Source organism: Alligator mississippiensis, chromosome 3 (assembly GCF_030867095.1).
Source record: "Alligator mississippiensis isolate rAllMis1 chromosome 3, rAllMis1, whole genome shotgun sequence".
NCBI lineage: Eukaryota > Metazoa > Chordata > Crocodylia > Alligatoridae > Alligator > Alligator mississippiensis.
Window position 1 is genome coordinate 281,306,750 of NC_081826.1, and position 18,693 is coordinate 281,325,442.

Genomic DNA, 18,693 nt, shown 5'->3' on the forward strand with positions numbered 1-18,693 from the left:
TAGTCAATGTTTCCATTGAGAACCTTAATTCAAATAAATCATAACTTTTTGGGGGTGAGAGGATGAAGGAGAAAGTAAAAATTATAAAGAAAACATTTTAAAGGTCTGTTCATAAAGCTTGTTCATACTGTTAAACTGAACTGAAAGTAAAATGAAAGGATACTAAAACCTGTTAGTTGGCCTTATACAGCATTTTCAATTAAAAAGGCCACAAAGAGCCAAGTTTTACATGGTATCACTTGATTTGTTTTTATTTTACACCAAGAGGTGAAAGCAACACATTTCTTTTCAATAAAGTATACACAAATAGCCTCACTCAGAATACACTTTTAATGCACATAAAAAAAGTATTCATCTTACAAACTGTTTTGCAATCCAAATATACAATAGCTTGGAAAACAAATATTTTAGAAAACAAAAGCCAATGTAAAAAGACTGCTAAAAACAACTAAAACAATAAAGGTTTCTGTATGGCTCTTTCTTTACAGTTTTCTTACTGCATCATCAATATCAGAAATCTGTTCCTTCAGCTGGTTCCACTGTTCTGGATTTAAAGAAATACCTGAAATGCATTTAAAAAAAAAATCCTTAGTGCAACAGGAAAATTAAGATTCAAGAGTCTGTGCAGATTTAACCACCTTACTATATCATCAGTATTTTCATAACTAAGATTGGCATTACACTCAGTACAGCTAAAACAGTTGTTCACCATAAAATCTACATTTAACTTCAAGTTAAATTAAGGTTAATCTGCTTCTGGATGCTGTTTGGCTTCAGAAGAAAATACAAAATGAATACAGCCCCTTTACAGAAAACCTTCTAGAAGTGTAAGGATAATCAGAGGAAGAGAAACTATAACTATATCTAGGACCCTGACATCAGGAAGCATTCAAGCTCTGGAAGAGCCGGAGAGGCCCAAGCTTCTTCTTTCAGGCTTCTATAAGCTAAAAATTGATCTTACCCACATGTACATTCATTATGCAGAGTTTTTTAAAGCAGCATCACAAATACTGTGGGGTGGACAGTGTCATTACAGACTTATTACCATATCCTACTCCACCCACCAGACAAGCATGTCATTTAACTACACTTTCCCATGGACCAAAATTTTATTGCACTTTAAAGATCAAAAAAGTTTAATTCGGAGGGGGGGGAAGGAAAGGAAGTGCTTTCTGTTCTTGACACCAGTTAATTCAAGCGTACTATGATGTTGGTTTATCAAGTGTTCAGAGACAGCTGTTTCCATTTTTTAAGAATCTTAAACAACATATTAAGACTTAATATAAAATTTTGCAAATGAAATCACAGCCACTTTCAACAGTTAGCATAAGTCTTATCATGGCATCAAGTATTTTAATTCAGCTTATATCCTCAACTGGGTAGACTGAATTTACTAATCATACATACCCTTATATATAAACGCACGCATACTTAATACATTCATATATACATTTTATTTCATTTATTTTACTGATTGAAAGTTTGTGGGCTTCTATTCACGTTTGAAGTCTCAAACAATGAAATAAATACAGAAAATAGGATAAAAATAATCTCACCAGCTTGTTTAAAGCCAAAAAATATCTGACACAAAGTGCTGCTCATGAACAAATGAGTTGTACAAACATAATTTAGTTTTAAATCAAAATTATATTCTTCAGAAAACTTTGCTGTAGCCTACTTTGAGAGCTGCAACAAGGTTTGAGCAGAAAATATTTTCTAAAAGCTTCTGTAGTATGATGACCAAATAAGACAAACTGAACTAAGAAATTTTCTAGAATGCAGCATCTTCATCTGCCACCTGGTTTAATTCATCGACTTAGAGACAAAATAGATATTCTACTTCCTTCCCCTCCACTCTGCCTGTCTCTCTAATTAGATCGAAACTAGTCTAGATTTAGAAAACACCCTTTCAACACCTGCTGAGCAAGCTCTACTGCAAGAAAAGAATCATTGCCACTTAATTTGCATCTATGCAATTGGCCAACAGTTTTCATCAGTTCATAAGAGTTTATTTCACTGATTTCAGAGCAAACACTTAAGATTTTTTCTCTTTCAACTCTAAAATCATACTTCAGCAGACATGACTGAGAAGCTGTTAACAGTTCCCTCTGGCAAAACTGTATCCACCTGACTTGTACTTAAACATCAATCTTGGCAATTCCAGATTGAGCATGCAAGAAAGAAAAATCAGGTGTAAATGATTTACATACCTGTTTTTGTTTTGGTTTTTTTTGTGGTAAAAACAATCCGAACTCCCCCCCAACCCCCAAAGTGTTTCCTGATTTTCTTCCAAAATTTCTTTCTTTCAACAACATCAACAATAAGCCATTGCTAGATTGTTAACCCATCTACATTTATCTTGACTTTCAGGTACCCTTTATTTTTGCCACAATATGCCATATAAACTGCAATTAGTTTAGTTAAATGTTTAATCAGGGAACACAATTATATTATATATACACTGGAGTACAGGAACATATTTTACTTCTATATAGTGTTGTTAATGCAAAAGTAGTTTATAATTTCAGCAATATTTCCCTGGGTACCTGGGATAGCAAAGGCTGCATCTAAAAGATGCATCAAATAAATGTTACATGAAAATTTAAACTTACTTTATTACTGCTTTAGAAAATGTTTGCCACAATAGCATGATGGTACACATGTTCATATTGGAGTTTTATCATTATTTCTATCAAATACTGACTAATGAATGAAGGAGCCTGGTCTGCCAAGTGTTTGCCAACTACACAATCCCAACCCATCTTGGGTCATTTATATGGATTTCTTCATTTCTATAGACACTGCTCTTCCTATCAACCTTAAGCTTCATTTAGGGTTTTGTCCACAAGGAACTATGCAAACTTAATATCCAGCCTTAATATCCAACTTAATATCTACAATTAAATCCCTAAAACATTTGTCAATCAATAGATAATGTTGCCCAAATGCTGTCTTATAACCTTTTCACAAGGGTATAGAGTGGTTAAACCTAAGCCTCTGAAAACCGGGAAAAACAAACTGGAAATCAATGCCACTCCTGCAATATCATCTTAACTCTCTCTTCACAGGGGACAAGGGCTGCAAGCAATAATTCAGTAATGGTGTCAATACTAAGTATCCAAGAGGAACAACTGAGAGGTGTTAATTATACTGCTTTCCAAATATGAATTGCAGTACCACCATAAAACAAATTGGATTACTGGGTTCCAAAACTTCCATTGTCACCTTAACTACATTTAGAGATCAACTCATTTTTAGTTCCAACTCAAATTGTTTCTTCTGGTCAACAGATATTCCAAAGTGAATGCTTCCCTTTAAAAAGTTATAACAGCTCATTTGCACTCATGCAATTCAACACAGATTGAACAGTTTTAACTGCAAAAAACTGACAATTTCAAGAACATTTAGTTCACATAAAATGCTGACATGAGAAACCAAAAAAGTCAAAGTATAAACATCTGTTCATGCATATCACTATACCATCAGTATAGCAGATTCACTTGCTTGTGGTTAGTGCTTTACTCACTTGAACCAGACATTTTGACTGTGGACAAAGTTCAAACTTCACAGTATGATTTGTCAAAAAAGTTATGAAAACAATATGGATATCTGACTGCCTCCATTTACATTATGAAGATATACTGCTGGGAAGAGATGGGAACGGGGGGACATTCTCAGGCCGTAATCCAATGTTCACTGGGGTCAATGGGAATCTTTCCTTAAATTTCAATAGGTATTGAACTGGGTCTTAAAGAGCAAACTTCTAACTTAAAAATATTTGAACAGACTCATCTCAATTAACCAATCAACAACAGTTTTTTTGTTTATTTTGTTCTAAAATGTAATGAAAACACTAACACTATTCACCAAAGGTCCAGAATACTCTAATTACAGAGAAACAGTATCTTCAATATCAACCTTAGCATCAGTACCACACTTTTCAAAACATAGTTTCATCCTCACTAACAAGCCCTGAATTTCTATTATGCTTATTGCAGCATGCAATCCTTTATTAATGTTATTAAATGGTATAGCAATCTCTTTAAAAATATTCCCATAAGGGACTTTTTGAAGTTCGGAGACATTGTAGGTTTCCCCAAAAAATGTCTAGCATTTTAGCTTATGCGTATAACATTGTAAAAATTGAACAGTTTTCTGCAAAATTTGTCTAAAAAAAAACTGTTTCCATTTCAGTGTTTTCAAAAGTATCCTGTCCAGTTCCAAAACTGGTAATTGATCATCATGCAGCTGATAAATTCTCATGCGGTAGTAACATGCGGCTCTTGAAGCCAAAGATCACAGTGCATCCATTCACAGGTAACCATTATATTAACCAAATAAGAAGCCATATTCGTAACCACTACAACTTTAGTAAAAGCCAAAAGCCACTCAATATTCTAGGCTATAAAGCTTCTATAGCACTGTAGTTTCTAAAACAGGTAAGACAAAAGCTACTATTTTATTCCTTGAATCTCATTTTGATGGAAGCTATAAACACCTGGTACCCAACTTTAATCCACTACAACGTACTTTTTTCAGTGTAAATATTGAAGTGCAACCTTTCAAGTAAATCATAAGTTCAAGCTGTTCAAACCAAAAGTGAACTAAATGAATTATTTTTGAGTTGTATGGTTTCATGCCCCTATTCTCAAACTTGGAACCACATCTTCTTTCTAAAGGAACCAAAGACTTGGGAGCAAAAACAAAGGGGGAAGGGTGTAGTTAGAGCTGTATCAAATATTAAGGTCTTCTAGTTACATTTTGAAACATTTGCTCAGGCAAGAAAAAATGTAATAAAGACAAGTTAAAACTCTACATTAGGAACTAACACACATGCAGGCTTCTTTCAGTTACAAAATATGATTGATACTTACAATTATACAAAATTCTTTAAGATGCTTTCCCATTTCCCCAATAAGTCATATATTGTATATTTATACTTAATGCTATATAGCCAATGACAGAAAACAAAAGGTTACCTTTTCTACCAGGTTTCATTTCACCTTCTTGATCCATCCAGTATTCCCTAATATCAATTAGGACTTTCCCTTTAAAGTCACGAACGCTCACATACCTCATTTTGCCAATCTACAAATAAAACAAATCATCAGAACAAAATTTTAGATAATTTACATAGAACAGGAATTTCTTAGCAGCACTAGATAGTTTTCCTTAGCAGCACTAGATACTTTGACATGCAACACTGCACATAACTGCAGCTTATTTTAGATACAAGAAGAATGACTGGATTAACTGTTTTCACAATGAAGCTCATCAAGATTAATAAAGGATGACCACATAAATGGACAAAAGACTTAAAACTTTAAAAAAAATTAGTACCATCTTCCAGCTGAAATAACTGTCTGAGAATAAGCTGTGTACCTATCTAGTAACAATAATCTCCAACTTGCAAAAAAAAGTCCTACCTTCTTATGCAATCTTGTCTGTCACAGGTGGAAAGTGCTAGCAGGAAAGAAATCCATTCAATTTCCCTCCCCCTCCCCGCATACCATTTTTTGAAATCAAGACAGTAGCAGAACTATTATGTCCTCCAACTCTAAATGTGAGTATATGCTACCAGAAATCAAACAACATTTACACACATTAGATATACAAAAATAATTAAGTCACTCATTTTTCAACCGGATTGGTTGGGAGTGAAGAAAAGCTACTAGTCCCAATATATCTGACAAAGACTGTTTGATGCTTGGCTCCTGACTAAATCCTAATGCAATTGAGTTAAAGCACTGGATGTCAAATCAGAATAAAAACAAATGAGTACCAGATTCCAGGGAGAGCAGATTCCAGAGCCTTGGCAAACAACTGACTGATACTGCAGAATTAACTGCACTGGACAGAGCCATTAAAATTACTTCAGTTCAAATACCATTTCTTATAGACTCAAATCTCTTGTATACAAGGTCTGAAGTTTTGCTATAGAGGAACTAGACAAGACCAATAGCAAAAATCAATGCAAAAATGTATTTATAGCCAGCATAAGAATAATGGGAATATGAGGAGTGGAAATAAGAAACTGAAACTATTCAGCGACAACTGAAATACCAGTGACTAATCAATTTAATTAAAGTATCCAAAACATGTAAGGGATTCCAGACGAAAATGAGGAGTGCCTGAACGCAGGGCATGCACTCTAAAAAGTTTCATTTCAAAGTGTTCCTATTGGTAAGGTGACAAATAGCCTCATAAGAAGCTAATGCTTGAAGTGAATCTTAAGGTAAGTTGGTGTGCAAGTATTATGAAACAATCAACAGCAATTTTAATTAGTGTTAAATCTGGCAGGAAACAAGAACAAGACTGAAGAAGTTCCAATTAAGTCTCAGGTTACACAGTTGCTTGATAAGCAACTTAATTTATTAAAGGTTTGGGAAGCAGGCTAATGCACTGGATTCTAGAGGTGGCATGAAGTTTGGATGTCTTGATGTACCTTGCATGTGAAGTTTAGCTTTTTCATCTTCTTCACCATCATTCTCAGGCAGTTGTACATTAGAAATGTATACTATAATAAGCCCTAGTAGTGCAGCAACTGCTTCCATTAATACTACAAAGTTTGACACTGGAAGAGATCATAAGCTATTCATAAGCTATTTGAAGGTTTAACTCAGTGTTTTCCAACCAGTGTGCCACAGCACAAAAGTGTGCCATCAGAAATGAACAGCTGTGCTGCAGAATTTTGCCACAGCAATGAGCTACAATAGGTATGAGGATGGAGAATGCCATAACAGGTTTGCCGTGGAACATTTTTATTAAAGTATGTGTGCCTTGGGCTGGAAAAGTTTGTGAAACACTGGTTTAACTAATCAACTGGAGGAGCAATGTAACCACATTCTGAAAATAAAAGCAACAAGATAGGTAGCTCCTCCACACCCTCTGCTAAATTTTTCAATATTGGTGGAAGAGTGTACTATTTAGGTTAGGACACGGAGTTTGATAGTCTGAGTGTGCTAAATGAGAACCTGGAGTATGACCCTTATTAACTTCAGGTTCCTTCAAAAATGGCCCAGAAATAGAAAATTAGTTTACTCCATTTTGTTCTATAGCTATGGTGGCTTGTATAATGATTTGGACAAAGGCTAAAGCCTCACAATTCTCCTATGACAAAAATAAACACTTTCTTCTTCTGCAAGTAATGATATGACAACAAAGAGTTGTATGGCAAAAAACCATAAGAGCAGAAATTAGAACCAAAATGTTCCTGATCTAGCCCAGTCCTCCAAATCACACTGTCTATCAGAAAGCTTTAGTGTAGCCTAAATTGTTCTAGATTTGCTCTAATATAACCTGACAGGACATAACAGATTAAAGAGCGAAAATGCTGATAAGGTTCTTTAAAAATATGGGAGCTAAATCAAGAGAAACAGTAGTATGATTATGTGAGTGTGTAAGTAATCAGCAAAAAGCAACAGATGGTACAATAGATGAAAGTGGTGAAACAATGGGGGGTTAAACACAAAAGAAATGGGAAACCTGCTTAATTTATGGATATACATAGTTAATTGCTTCCCCATATTCAATACCCTAGCTTACAACTGTCACTATTTTAATTAATGCTTTCAGAAGTTTTCAAATTAATTTTAGTCCATATTTACTAGTAGAAGCCTGACAAAATAAAGGTAGATTTCACAGGACAAAGAACATCAAGAACCCCTTTTAATGTATAACTTTTGATCTCCAGTGTTACTTTTGAAAAGATTTTTTTTTTTTAAATCCCACACAAAGGATAAATGGTTGTGACCAGAGCAGCTATAAAAGTCAGGAAGGGAGCAGGATAGAGTTGTACCTTATAGACTAAGTGAATCAGAAATGCATAAGTTATCACGAACAGTTCACTTCATCAAATATGTGACTTCAGAATTAACCATGTTACTGTCAGCCATTTTATTTGAATAACTGCACCCAAGCTACTACGGACGATCATACGCGTAGTGAAAGTACAGCAGTATTTGGGTGCAGAGGAAACGCAAGTCTCATGAAATTCCACAGCTCTTTGTTGACTAATGGTTATGACATTGGATTGACATGGGTTCCTCTCACCATTCTGCCACTGATTTGACATATGATCCTTAAAGCCACTTAAATCCTCCATAATGGTCTCCACTCTCACTTAGTAGATATTGTTATTAAGCTATACATTGAGGGTGGAAGTTTCTAAAGTGTTTGTACAGCAGCTTCAGGGTTAGAGTTACAACAGGTTTCTTCAAGAGAGTGCTGATCTTAGCTGAAGTTGCAGATGCAGCCACACAAGGTGGAGACATTATCTTGACCGGGGCAGGCAATTATTTTGGGCGGAGGGCTGCTTACTCAGTTCTGGCAGGCTGTCGAGGGCTGCATGGGCAGCCCCGTCCCCTGACAGGTGCCCCACCCCCTGGTCACCGTCCTGGGACCAATGTCAGCACCAGTGGGGCCCAGAGCAGGGCACAGGCTGGCAGGGGTCTGCGGAGCCAGGCTGGGCTGCACCAGCAGGGAGAGGGTGGAGCTGGCCCGGCTCCATAGAGCCCCTGCCGGCTGGGACCCCACGCTCCTGCCACCCTGCCCTGGGCCCCACCGGCACTGGCCCCAGGACACTGGTGCGGGCCCTGTGCTCCTGCCCGCTCACACCCAGTGACCCCCAGCCCCGCGGTACAGGCGGGGGGCAGCACACAGCCCCAAACCCCTGCTCACCAGCAGGAAAGAAGCTGGTGCTGAGCGCGGGGAAAAGTGGCCCTCTGCCTGCCCCATGGCCTGTTCCCCACACTGCAGGCGCTCGCAGCCCGTGCGGGGCTGTCTGGAGCAGTGGGACTGGGTTACAAGCTGGTGCTGAGCCGGGGGTGGGGGAAAGGAAGCAGTCCCCCCACTCATGCCTGGTGCCAGCGCTCCACGCTGCAGCCGCTCTCAGCCTACCTGGGGCTGCCTGTGCCTGCTCCGGACAGCCCCATGCAGGCTGCAAGCACCTGCAGCACAGGGCACCGGCCATGGGGCAGGCGAGGGGCCACTTTTCTCCATGCAGGGAAGGATCCCAGGGAAAAGCTGAGCGTAAGGGGCCCCTCCCCCGCCCCAATGCCCAGTGCCCCAGGCTGCAGGCGCTTGCAGCCCGCATGGGGCTGTCCGAAGCAGGCACAGGCAGCCCCATACGGGCTGCAACCAGCTGCAGTGCAGGGCACCAGGCATGGAGTGGGGAGGGGCTGCTCCCCCGCCTCCGCTTCCTTGCCCAGGGTCCCCCGCTCCAACTTACCTGAGCTTCCCACACCCCCGGGGGCAGCCATGTGCTCTGAGAAACCCCGGTTAGGGGAGGTGGGGTTGGGGGGAGGTGGGGCCGGCCAGGCCCCGCTGTTGTTAGAGCCCGCCAAGCTTCCCCTGGGTCCTACTGCCCTTGGTTCCTGTTATTTTTTACAGGAACCAAGGGTAGAGAAATATTGATTTTCTACATTTTTTTAGGGGCCCCGCAGGCCAGATAGAATGGCCTCAAGGACCAGATCCTACCTGCGGGCTGTATTTTACCCACCCCTGATCTTGACTCATTAGTTCAGCTTGGAGCAACTTCACCTTAAATTGCCACACAGTACAACAGTCCAGATCAAAGTGCATTTCCACAGGTGTCACACTGAATTACTATTTATGGCCTAGTTATAAGCCCTATATTAAACAAAAATATAATACATGCTTGAACCTCAAAAAAAATAACGGACTGTGAAAAAGGCAGGATACTGGGAATAAGCAATACAACCAATAAAGCAAAGTTTCAATTTACTGTAACAGTTCAGATTCTATTACTGAATCATAAAATTGCTTTTTCTTCTCACAAATTAATTTTTAGGCCAGGAGGATGTCAAGAAACTCAATGCTATGTTATCTAGAAAGACAATGAATATATTCAAGTCTCTTCCTAAAAATGTATAAAACAAACAATATCAAAATAATAGTCAATTGCCCACCACAGGTGGTGACAATGGAAGGGGGGAGGGGCAGGCCAAGGCCAGCAGCCTCACCCCCCCAATAGCATCTGACCCTGCTCCCCCCCTCCTCCCTCTCAGAGCAGGGCAGGGGGGGCGATGCCAGTGCTGCTCCATCCAGTCCGTTGCCAACACTTCCAGGGAGCAGGGCTGCACTGGCCTCACCCCCCTGCTCCATCCCTGTGTCCCTGCCATCATGGCAGCGTGTTGCCACCTGTCCCAACACTTCTTTGCACTTTGACTGGATGTTTCTCAGGTTAAGTTTTTTATAATATTAGAATAATATGATATCGAAGGATCCCTCTAACTCAGGAGTCAGCAATGTTTGTGAGCACAGTGCCAAAAACACCTGCAATTTCAACTTCTAAGTTGTTGGCCTTCAGTCAGTGCAGATGTAGTTAGGGATCTTCTGGAAGGCCTAAACATTTTTAAATCTGCAGGTCCAGATGCCCTCCACCCAAGGGTGTTGAGGGAGCTGGCAGGGGTCATCACGGAGCCCTTGGCCCGGCTGTATGAGCATTCATGGTCATCTGACCAGGTGCCGGGGGACTGGAAACTGGCTAATGTGGTCCCAATTTTTAAGAAGGGGAAGAAGGAGGACCCAAGTAACTATAGGCCTGTAAGCCTCACCTCGGTGCTCGGGAAGATCTTGGAGAGAATCATCAAGGAGCACATCTGTGGGGGGCCAGCAGGGGAGATCATGCTCAGAGGCAATCAGCATGGGTTCAAAGGCAGGTCCTGCCAGACCAACCTGATTGCCTTTTATGACCAAGTAACGAAATCCTTGGATGATGGTGTCGCTGTGGACGTAGTCTTTCTAGACTTTAAGAAGGCCTTTGACACTGTCTCTCATCACATCCTCATCAATAAATTAAGCGACTGTGGCACTGATGCCTGCACAGTTGGATGGGTAAAAAATTAGCTGATGGGGCGCACCCAGAGAGTAGTGGTGGATGGGTTGTACTCAACCTGGCGAGATGTGAGCAGTGGGGTACCCCAGGGCTTGGTCTTCAGGCTCGCGCTGTTTAACATCTTCATCAGCGACTTGGACGAGGGGGTGAAAAGCACGGTCCAAATTTGCTGATGACACTAAGATGTGGGGCAAGGTGGACACACTTGAAGGGAGAGAGAGGCTGCAACTAGATTTAGACAGACTACAAAAGTGGGCAGATGAGAATAGGATGGGGTTTAATGTAGACAAATGCAGGGTGCTGCACCTTGGGAGAAGGAATCCACAGCATACATACAGGCTGGGGAGTTCCCCTCTTGAAAGCACAGAGGCAGAAAGGGATCCTGGAGTCATTATTGACTCCAAGATGAACATGAGCCACCAATGCCAGACCGCAGCCAGCAAGGCCAGCCATACCTTGTCATGCATCCAAAGGTGCATCTCAAGCTGGTCCAGAGAGGTGATCCCTCCCCCTCTATGCGACTTTGGTCAGGCTGCAGTTGGAGTACTGTGTCCAGTACTGGGCGCTGCACTTCCAAAAGGGATGTGGCCAGCCTGGAGAGGGTTCAGAGGAGGGCCACCTGCTTGGTGAGAGGGCAGCAGGACAGGCCCTACAAGGAGAGACTGAAGAACCTGAACCTGTTCAGCCTCAGCAAGAGGAGGCTAAGAGGAGAACTAGTGGCTGCCTACAAGCTCATCAGGAAAGATCAACAGCAAATAGGCAGAGCCCTTTTCTCCCCAGCACCACCTGGGGTGAACAAGGAACAATGGTAATAAGCTGATGGAGAACAGGTTTAGGTTAGAGATCAGAAGGCAATATTTTACAGTTAGGGTGGCCAAAATCTGGAACCAACTTCCCAGGGAAGTGGTCCTCACCTCTACCTTGGGCAAATTCAAGAGGAGGTTGGATGATCACCTGTCTGGGGTCTTGTGAGCCCAGCATTCAGTCCTGCCTATGGCAGGAGGTCAGGCTAGATGATCTGTTCAGGTCCCTCCTGACCCTAGCTACTACGAAACTATGAATGTTGGCACGCCAGGGGCAGATGACAGGAGAACCAATTCCTTCAAGTCAGGGGATGTCAGTTTTACCTGAAACATATTCTCGTCTCTGTTACTGCTTTGCTTAGAGGAAGCTGCGCCTTTAGAACTTTCGCCAGTCTTTTGTTTCTTTACAGGTTTTTCTGGAGCTGCTTGCTTTTTCCTCTTCGCCTTGAACGAAAAAAAGAAACAACCAACAGTAATACAAAGAACATCTCATTCTGTTAGTTTTTGAAACAGTAAAGTTATAGACCAAAAGGAACTATTATGCAATACATTTGCCTACGACTACTGGATTCTTCAATACTTGGGTCTGGGATTTTCATCACTGCCAACACAGGCCTACTTGTGTTCACATTGAAATTAATCGTAATAACTTTCACCAATTCCAATGGGAGGAGAATTAGGCAATACAAGAAATTTAAAAAGATCCTACCCACAGCATTTTATCCATTGACCTTGCCCCAGTAAAGTTAGCCTTCTTTGTAAAACAACTTTAAGAGCAGCTGTTGCTTTTGGTCAATTAGGAAACTAAATATTGGCAGACAATTTGCAGTGAAGAATGAGGGGTTCAAGAAGGGAGAAATTTGGCTAGACCAGTAGTGCTCAACCTTTTCAGCTGGCAGGCTAGATGGGCAGTGCCTGATCCCTCCACAGGCCAGACACACCAGGGCCCTATCCAGCCACAGAGAGGAGGGATAGCCTGCCCCAATCAGGCCACATGATGGAAGGGGGCTTGGTCCAGCTCCCACCTGGCCCCAAAGTGGGGAGTGGGGCATAAATGAGCTGGGAGGGTGCTATGGTCCGGCCCTGAACAAGCCACCCAGGCTTGGCCCTGAGGGAAAGAGAGAGCATGGCCCAGCCCTAACCTGGCCAAGTGGAAGAAAGGATGAGTGGTGCAGCCCAGCCCTACAGGGGGAAGAAAGGGTGTGCAGCATGGCCCCAAACCTGTGCTGGGGAGGGAAAGGGGTATGACCTGGCTCCAACATAGTCATGCAGGGAGACGGTTGTGCCACAGCTGTGGGGTAGAGTGGCAGTATGAACTGCCACTACTTTCCACTGCCACATTGCCCGAGCTGCAGGGAGGGAGGCTTGCAGGCTGCATTCCAAGGCTCCATAGGTCACATTAGGTGCACAGGCTAGAGGCTGAGCACCCCGGGCTAGACAACTAATGTGACAGGAATGGGCACTGATGTGAAAAAAGGAAAAACAACCTCAATCTGTAATATAGGAGAAAGTTTAAGATACTGTCTTAGTGGCACCTCACACTCATAAGGTACAATTTATACATCTCTCACACACAAAATAGTGATAGACACAGGAAAAATTGTGATGAAATAGGGAGATTTTATTTATATCATTGGACTGGTTCAGTAATTAAAGAGTGGGGAATGGGGGGGGGGGAGGAATATCCAGTACATACACACAAATTGAACATACAGCAGATACACAGATAGTTGTTTATTTTTAACCAGTATTTTAATGATGTTTGCCTGAAAAATGCAGCAGCTGCCCGTTATTATTTAACAGAGCTGCTTGTAAGATAAGTATGAACAGACTTAATTGTTTAGTTCAGTTATTAAAGTCCCAAGAAACACATCCTTGATGGTGAGAAAAATTTCAGTCTAATATGGTAAGAAGGTGCTAAGAATGTGATTATGTTATTGCATATTTCTCACTGTTTTGTTGCATGGAAATGATATGTTCGCTGTTCACATGCCACGGCTTCCTACGTGAACACGTATAAAAGGGGATATGAATGATTTTAAAACAAAATTAAACTAGACATTTAAAATATGCTTATCCATGTAGCTTAAGTCTGAAGGAGTTTCCGTCTCTAATAGAGCTAAGGGATCTATAGCAAGTTTGGGACTGGTGAAGAGTGAAAGTAGATGTGCAGACAAATTCAAAAACTAGGCCAGGAAATGGAGAGGAGGAAACAAAAAAGACAGAAAACCTTTGTTTCCAAGCTTGCATATCACAACGATGAGTGTTATGAAATTTGTCTGAATATCCGCCAGGGAGTCCAGAGCTAACAGTGGAGATAAGTTTAGTGTTCTTATGCTTGCTACAAATGTCTGAATTCCAAGAACCCTGCGGCTACGTGCCATAAGTAAAACAGTAAGTACTAATGGGAACAGGAAGCAATCAAGCTTTAAACAAAAAGATAAAAGAAAACTTCATTCTGTAACTAGAAGCATCTTAACTATCAATCATTGATTCTGGTTTTTTAAAAGTTTGATATGACATACTAGTAAGATATGCACATTTTGACAGAATATACTCTGGCCTCCTCATCCAAACAAGTCATTTTTTTGCTGTTTTAGTTACTGAAGTAATAAATATTCACCTTTTTGTCAACTTCACTATCTGAATCACTTGCAGATGAGCTTGAAGACACAAGTTCCTTTGATTTAGGCATTCTGGAGAGAAGAAACATCATGTGAACATACTGTACAGGAAATGCTTTCTTTTGGGACTGGAAAGCACTCTGCACACCTATGTAGATTCATCCATCATAACTTATTCAAATACCTTCTAAGACTCCTACTGCCTTGAAACTTACAGAAGAGGCACAAAGAAGCTAACAGAACATTCAGCATGCACGTCAGACTAATAGTATGATCTTATTAATCACCCTCATTCTTCCTCTGCAGTTTTTTTCCATTTTTACATGCATGGCATCAAATATCTAGTCAAAGACTGCCAGCTCTTTTTGAGACACCTAGCATGCAGGTATCAGAAACAGATGAACAGTTCATTCTAAATTATGGAGGAGTTCATTTATCATCAACTCTACTTACTTACATATTTCTGCATTTGATATTTTAAACATTAATATTTAAATGATAGCAACTGACATTATGAACAATATTACCTAGTAAATGGCATCCTGCTCTCACATATTGTTAGAAAATCTACTTTGTTTAGCAAGTCATAGTGAGACACTGACAAAGAGAACAGAACCACCGTCATAAGCTTCTACCTTCAGATTACAAAAAAAGAGACAAAAAAGGTGCAATTATACCATATTTACCATATTTTCTCAATTCCAAGACAATTTTTTTTTCCCAGCTGGCATGGAGAAAAAAGCCCCTCACATCTTATAATCACAGAGAAGAAAATCTCACTAAATACATGGCCTATCCTTAAACTGCTGCCAAAAGCAGCATGTGCTTAGCAATGGAAACCAACTATGAAGTTGATTAAATGCAGCCAACACTGAGCATGGCTATAAAACACATGGCCTACATTGGACAAATATGTGAATGGGAACCCTTTTTATTTCTGGAAGGTATCCTACATTTTTTTTTTTTTTAATAAAATGTTGTTTCCAAGGCCACAACAGTTCCAAATTAAGTTCCAAGTTCAATAGCTCAAGTCTGTGTGAGCTACCACTGGCAAGTGTCATATGTCTAAGACTCATCAGCCTGGGGCTTCAGATACGCCAGATCCATGGCAGGCATCCTATGTGTAAGCCCCAAGCCCAGTGGCCCTGGAATAAAAGTGTCCCCTAGTCTCACTTGGCCCTAGCCAAAAGGCTGAAGGAGCAAGCTAGGGGGAAAGCCTGAAAACAATCCCTCATCACCATAAGGTATATAGCCAAGATCCTCACATTTGATGGCATTTGTAGATTCTCATAGGAGTCAGCCTGCCCACAATGCAAGGAACAAGCCTTCATCCTCTAACTACACTTGAGTCATTCAAGGGCAAGATTATATCACCCCTGCCTTGGAGTCTGATTTTTTTTTCTTTAATTTTGTGTCTTGGGCGAAATCAGTTCCAAATTCCATCTGCTGAGCAGAGTTCAATCATTCAAGTCTGTGTACTACCACTGGCAAGTATGCTACATCCCAGACTTCAGCCTGGGACTTCAGATATTCCCAAATCTATGGAAGGCATCCCACACACAAGCCCCAAACCCAGAGGCTTTGGAATTCAGGTGCCCCCTAGGCTCGCTTGCTCCCAGCCAAAAGGCTGGAGGTACAAACCAGAGGGAAAGCCTGAGGAGCAATCCCCCATCACCAGAAATTGTGTGGCTGAGACCCTGGCATTTGTAGACTCTCACAGGGTTTGGCAAGTCTAGAGTGCAAGGGACAGGCCTTCACCCTCTAACTACAACAAGTCATTCAAAGCTAAAAAGCAAATAAAACCACCTGGGTCAAAAGCCATTTTTCTCTTTTTAATTTTGTGTGTCAGGCCAAATCAGCTAAATTGGTTCCAAATTCTATCGACTAAGCAGAGCTCAATTATTCAAGTCTGTGTGGTGCTACCACTGGCAAATACCCTATCTCCCAGATTCTTCAGCCTTGGGCTTCAGATACTCCCAAATCCATGGCAGGCATCCTACATGCAGGCCCCTACCCTAGCACAGAGGCCTTTGAATTCAGATACGCGTCGTCCCCCCCCCCCCCAGTCTCGCTTGCCCTTAGCCAATAGAACAAACTAGGGAGAAACCCCACATCTTCATAAAAATAAAGCATGTAGCTGAGAACCTCCCATTGGGAGGCTATAGTAGACTCTCATAGAGGGGGGCTGCCCACAGTGCACTGGACAGGTGCATCTTTAAATACACAACGCCATTCACGGTAATCCTGGTTTGGCCTGGCGATCATGGTATCTCCCCTTGATCTTAGCCAAAAGGCCAAGCAGAAGCCAAGTAAGCTGCTCTTAGCTAAAAGATAAAAAAAATGTTGCCTTGCTTGCTCCTAACCAAAAGGCCAACATACACTAGTGCCCATTAAGGGCAATCCCCCCCACTACCTGCTTTTTTTCCAAGTCATTGAGAGCCATGACATTGCTCTGTCATATCAGGGAAGTGATTCTTCTGCCCTGTTCAGAACTGTTGAGGCCTCACTGGAGTACTCTGTCCAGTTTTGGTTATAATACTTCGAGGAAAACATGACAAGCTGAAGAGAATCTAGAGTAGAGAAGTTATTAGAGATCTAAAAAAAACATGGCAAGCTGCTGGGTGACAATTCTGCGGTACTTATTTGCATACCGGCACTGGCATGCAAGGTCAGATTACAGGGACTGTGGCTTTTATCTGCATATCCTCTATCGGTATGCACGGGCGAAGGAGCGAAGAACTCTTCTGTGTTTGTTTCAACTGTGATAACACATTTTTAACTGCTTTTATTCTGAATGTAAGAGGCCAATGAAGACAGGTGTTTATGCACTGGCCCTGCCTTCTAAAGTTGTAAAGTTCATAAGGGGACTGATGCTGTAAAAGGAAGTTGAATAAATGTAATTCAGGGGTCAGTGCTCACTATGACCTTGTGGAAGTCTAAAGGCGAAAGGACCCCTCAGGTCAGGAATCACAACATGCTGGCCTGGCACAGAAAACACTATGACCATCAAGGTGGAGGTAATGCATAGTTAACCTTCCACTTCCAATGGGAAGATCTTGGCTTTATACCCTCTTTATGGAAAGGGGAAACTCCTCCCCAGCTTGCTCCTGGGGCCTTATGGCTGGGGGCAAATAAAACTCTGGGATATCTGAACCCCAAGCCTGCCAAAGCATTTGGAAACATCTGAAGCCCCAGGTGGAGTGGAAAAGGTTTGCCAGTGGTAGGGCCACTTACAGTTCTTGACTGACTCACAGATTTGGACTTGATTTGGATTGGAACATGAAAAATTTTCCCTCCAAGTTTCTCAACAGCGAGAAATGTGATTGCGCAACTGACTTGACTGTACCTGTGCTTTCTCCATTGGCCTTGTTCCATTGGCCGTTTGGTTAGGAGCACATATCACTAGGTACCTGAACGTCAAGACCTTTGGGCTCAGGGGGTGCATACAAGGCAACTACCATGGATTTGGGTGCACTTGAGGAGTATCTGAAGTCCCAGACAGATGGGTTTCCAAAAGAGAAAACTTGCCCATTGGTAGACCCACACAGGGCTGCTCAAAACTGTTTATGATACCTATACTGAAACGTGCAGTCATTTCAAAAAGTAACATGCATCAATCGTGGACAAACTAAGTCTATGGGTACTGCCTGCAAATTGCTACAGCCAGGGTCTGATAGCAAGGGGAGGGAAAAGGGGCTGCCAGGGGAAAAAGCTGGGGAGAAGCAGAGAACAAAGAATCATCTGATCTCCCCCTCCCCCCCCTTGATTTATTTTCCCTGCTGTAGCAGCGGGAAGGGGAAAAAATTCAAAGCAATCCTCCAACAATTAGATTCGATATCTGAAAAATTACAAGTGTGCAAGTTTTTCAGATACTGAATCTACTTATCGGGGCGTTGCCTTATAATTGAAGATGTGTTCTATTCAAGCAAATATGTTCAATTAATATTTGTGTCTCGGACCCCTCGCTTGGCAAATAAATTGTCACGCAAACTCAGGACAGACATTTAAGGACCAATTTTCATTCACTAAGCGCACCCTCGTCTGTTTGAACGCACAACGGTAGATATGCGCCTACCCTCCCATCTGCTCTACAAGACACGCGGTTACGTACAGCCCATGAACATCTGGCCTGACAGCGGCCAGTTCTCTGCCTCCTCCTATCTTGTTTGTCCTTCTCAAAACAGGGGGAGGCAGGGAGGGAGGGAGGCAGGGAGGGAAGCTCCAAGGAAGGGAGCGATTTACAGTGGGGCTGAACCTATGACACCGGCTTGTTTCAAGTACAGGGAAGAGGATTACCCTGGGGAAGAAAATGGGTCAGGGTGACAAGGGCGGAAGGAGACCCAGAGTAGGACAGGGAATGGGGCTCAGGACCAGGGCGAGGTGAGGGAGCCTGAGGGACGGAGGGAGG

The 18,693-nt window shown here is 42.0% G+C and overlaps 1 protein-coding gene across 2 annotated transcripts in view; it reads right to left on the reverse strand.

Annotated features, from left to right (window-relative positions):
• Positions 1 to 311: 311 nt before the first annotated feature.
• Positions 312 to 18,693, reverse strand: part of SUB1 (SUB1 regulator of transcription) — a 180,141-nt gene continuing 161,759 nt past the window's right edge. For both annotated transcript variants that reach the window (XM_059725244.1, XM_014593982.3), the window contains exons 2-5: positions 14,285 to 14,357; positions 11,986 to 12,105; positions 4,980 to 5,088; positions 312 to 562 (exon numbers count right to left, since the gene is read on the reverse strand). In XM_059725244.1, the coding sequence (XP_059581227.1) occupies positions 483 to 562; positions 4,980 to 5,088; positions 11,986 to 12,105; positions 14,285 to 14,356 (381 nt within the window). In that variant the 5' untranslated portion in view covers position 14,357 and the 3' untranslated portion in view covers positions 312 to 482. The remainder of the gene's footprint in view (positions 563 to 4,979; positions 5,089 to 11,985; positions 12,106 to 14,284; positions 14,358 to 18,693) is intronic.